At 42.1% G+C, this 2,482-nt stretch overlaps 1 protein-coding gene across 1 annotated transcript in view; it reads right to left on the bottom strand.

Annotated features, from left to right (window-relative positions):
- Window positions 1-2,482, bottom strand: part of LOC116686201 (G protein-coupled receptor kinase 5) — a 26,130-nt gene that overhangs the window by 19,996 nt on the left and 3,652 nt on the right. Inside the window, exon 4 of the mRNA XM_032511184.1 lies at window positions 419-496. Within this exon, the coding sequence (XP_032367075.1) occupies window positions 419-496 (78 nt within the window). The remainder of the gene's footprint in view (window positions 1-418; window positions 497-2,482) is intronic.

Genomic DNA, 2,482 nt, shown 5'->3' with positions numbered 1-2,482 from the left:
GGACCATTTTTCTTCTTGTAAAAATCTGAAATGGGTCAATTTGACCTGAATATAAAACATGGGTTAAATTAATTTAAATACTTTTTTTTAAATTTAAATTTTCAGCATTCCTTTTCAATTTTTATCCGCATTTAGCAGGTTGTCTGGTGTCAATTTAAAGCCCTGCTGGTGTCGGTATCGGAACATCTCTTAAAACAATATAACCGGAGTTCAAAATCAACTTTTTCGTCCAGCAGCCAAATGTTAGTGAATGTTCAATTTTTACCAGCCACTCAATAAAAAAAACATTGGGTTTTTTTTCGCAGACATTTGCATATTCTACCAGCATTTGGCTAGTAGATGGTGCTAATTTTGAACCCTGAATATAAGGTGAATATGTGTGAGCAGTGAAGACGTGTTTCCCGTGTTTTGGTCAGACCTGAGTCCTGAAGAACCTCTGGATGATGCTGGAGCCACACTCCCCCCTCAGATCATCCGACTTGGTCTCGAAGGCTTCCTGCAGGAGAGAAACGAGCGCAGATGTTACAGGTCAGTCCCTACGAAGCTTTGAAATGGAAAGAGGAACATCCGTTACATTTCATTTATTCCCCAAAATTCAGCCTTAACATATATACTCTGAAAAGCGGATTTGCAAAAATACATTTAAAAGACATTTTTAACGTCAAAAATTCCTGTTGAAAATCAGCACTTTTGTTGATGCTTTTTATCGATGTTTATAACTTTTTCTAACGTTTTTGTTCCTTTTTTCAACACTTTTGATGCTTTTTTCCCCCACTTTCTTTTACAAATTCAACACTACGTAACACCAACTTATTAACTTTAGTTTTACATTTATCTTTGGAGTTTATGGTCAATAAACCTCATTTTTGGCCATTGATTCTTTGCCTTTTTGGTCGCTTTTTGAGCTTTTTTTTTTGCTTTTTAAAGCGCCCATATTCTGCTCATTTTCAGGTTCATAATTTTATTTTGAGTTTGTACCAGAATCGTTTTCCATGGTTTCATTTTAAAAAAACACCATATTTTGGTTGTACTGCACATTGCTGCAGATCCCTGTTGTCACCCTGTGTTTAGGTCTCTGTTTTATCTCCAGAGTGAGAGGTGGGGGGGGGGGGGGGGGGCGGGGGGGGGGGGGGGGGGGGGGGGGGGGGGGGGGGGGGGGGGGGGGGGGGGGGGGGGGGGGGGGCATCTCAACTAGTTTTAATTTTTCTGTTTTTTTTTTTTTTTCCAGAGTGGAGACATTCACCTAGTTTTATCCCGAGAGTGAGACAATCACATAGTTGTATCTCCAGAGTGAGACATCTCTCTAGTTTTCTCCAGATGGAGACATCTCTCTAGTTTTATCTAAGAGTGAGACATCTCACTAGTTTATCCCCATGAGTGAGACACTCAGTGTATATCACAGAGTGAGACCATCTCCTAGTTTACTCCAGAGAGTGAGACATCTCTCGTTTTATCTCCAGAGTGAGACCATCTCTTAGTTTATTCCATGAGTGAGACATCTCCTCTTTACCATCTTGGTGGGGCTGAACATGCTCAGTAGTCGGTTAAGATCCATCAGCTGATAACTATTCTCCAGCTTGGTCAGTCCAAGGCAGGATAGTGGGAGACTTCTTCTAGACAGGGAAACGAAACGGGACAGGAAGCAGAACGGGACAGGAACGTAGTTCTTTTGGAGATTATGGTCCACTAGTGTGTGGTGGAGAGTGTTTCCATTGAGAACGAGCAGAGCATGCTACGGTTAGCCACCTCGTCTCTAGTGAAGTAGAAAAGCCGGAGATGTTGGACAGCTCACCGACAGAGGACATTCAGAAACCGGATCAGAGGACATCCAGAAACCGGATAGAGGGACATTCAGAAATCCGGATAGAGGAACATTCAGAAACCGGATCAGAGGACATTCAGAAACCAGATCAGAGGACATTCAGAAAAATGGGCACTTTAAAAGTTTAATTTTCCACACTGAAAGAAATGATTCAGTAGTAAATTTAGGAGAGTAAATAAAAACGGAGGAATCTGTTTTTTGCAAATGAACCCTTTCATATATGTATGACATCATTATAAGTGAGTATATCAACATTCCTGATGATGATAGCATCCAGCGAGTCTATTTATAGTCAGGACTTCAAAGACATCCTGCAGCAAAATAAACGACTGTGCCAAACCCGCGGCGATCATTACGTACGGAGACTATTTCCCCGTGGTATCTTTCTCCCTTCATCCAAGCGTTGGTCAGCTGCCAACGTTCTGTTTGCCGTGAAAGACACAGATCGTTGCGTCACGCACTTCCTGAATCTTTTTTGTTAAAGGTGTCGTAGGTAGGATAGCGAAGATCCAGGAATTAGCCAAAACATTTGAACATCAACGACTTCTCAGTCCATCCCCCTTTCCTCTGAAGCCCACCTTCCTCTTTCTTTGTGTTGGGATGTCTGAGGACTATGGGTACCTGGTCCTCAGGTCTCTGCAGGGTAAATCCAGACAGCTA

The sequence above is a fragment of the Etheostoma spectabile genome, unplaced genomic scaffold (assembly GCF_008692095.1).
Source record: "Etheostoma spectabile isolate EspeVRDwgs_2016 unplaced genomic scaffold, UIUC_Espe_1.0 scaffold325, whole genome shotgun sequence".
Lineage (NCBI taxonomy): Eukaryota > Metazoa > Chordata > Actinopteri > Perciformes > Percidae > Etheostoma > Etheostoma spectabile.
Note: the sequence above shows the minus strand (reverse complement) of the source record. Positions and strands in the feature narration are given on the sequence as shown.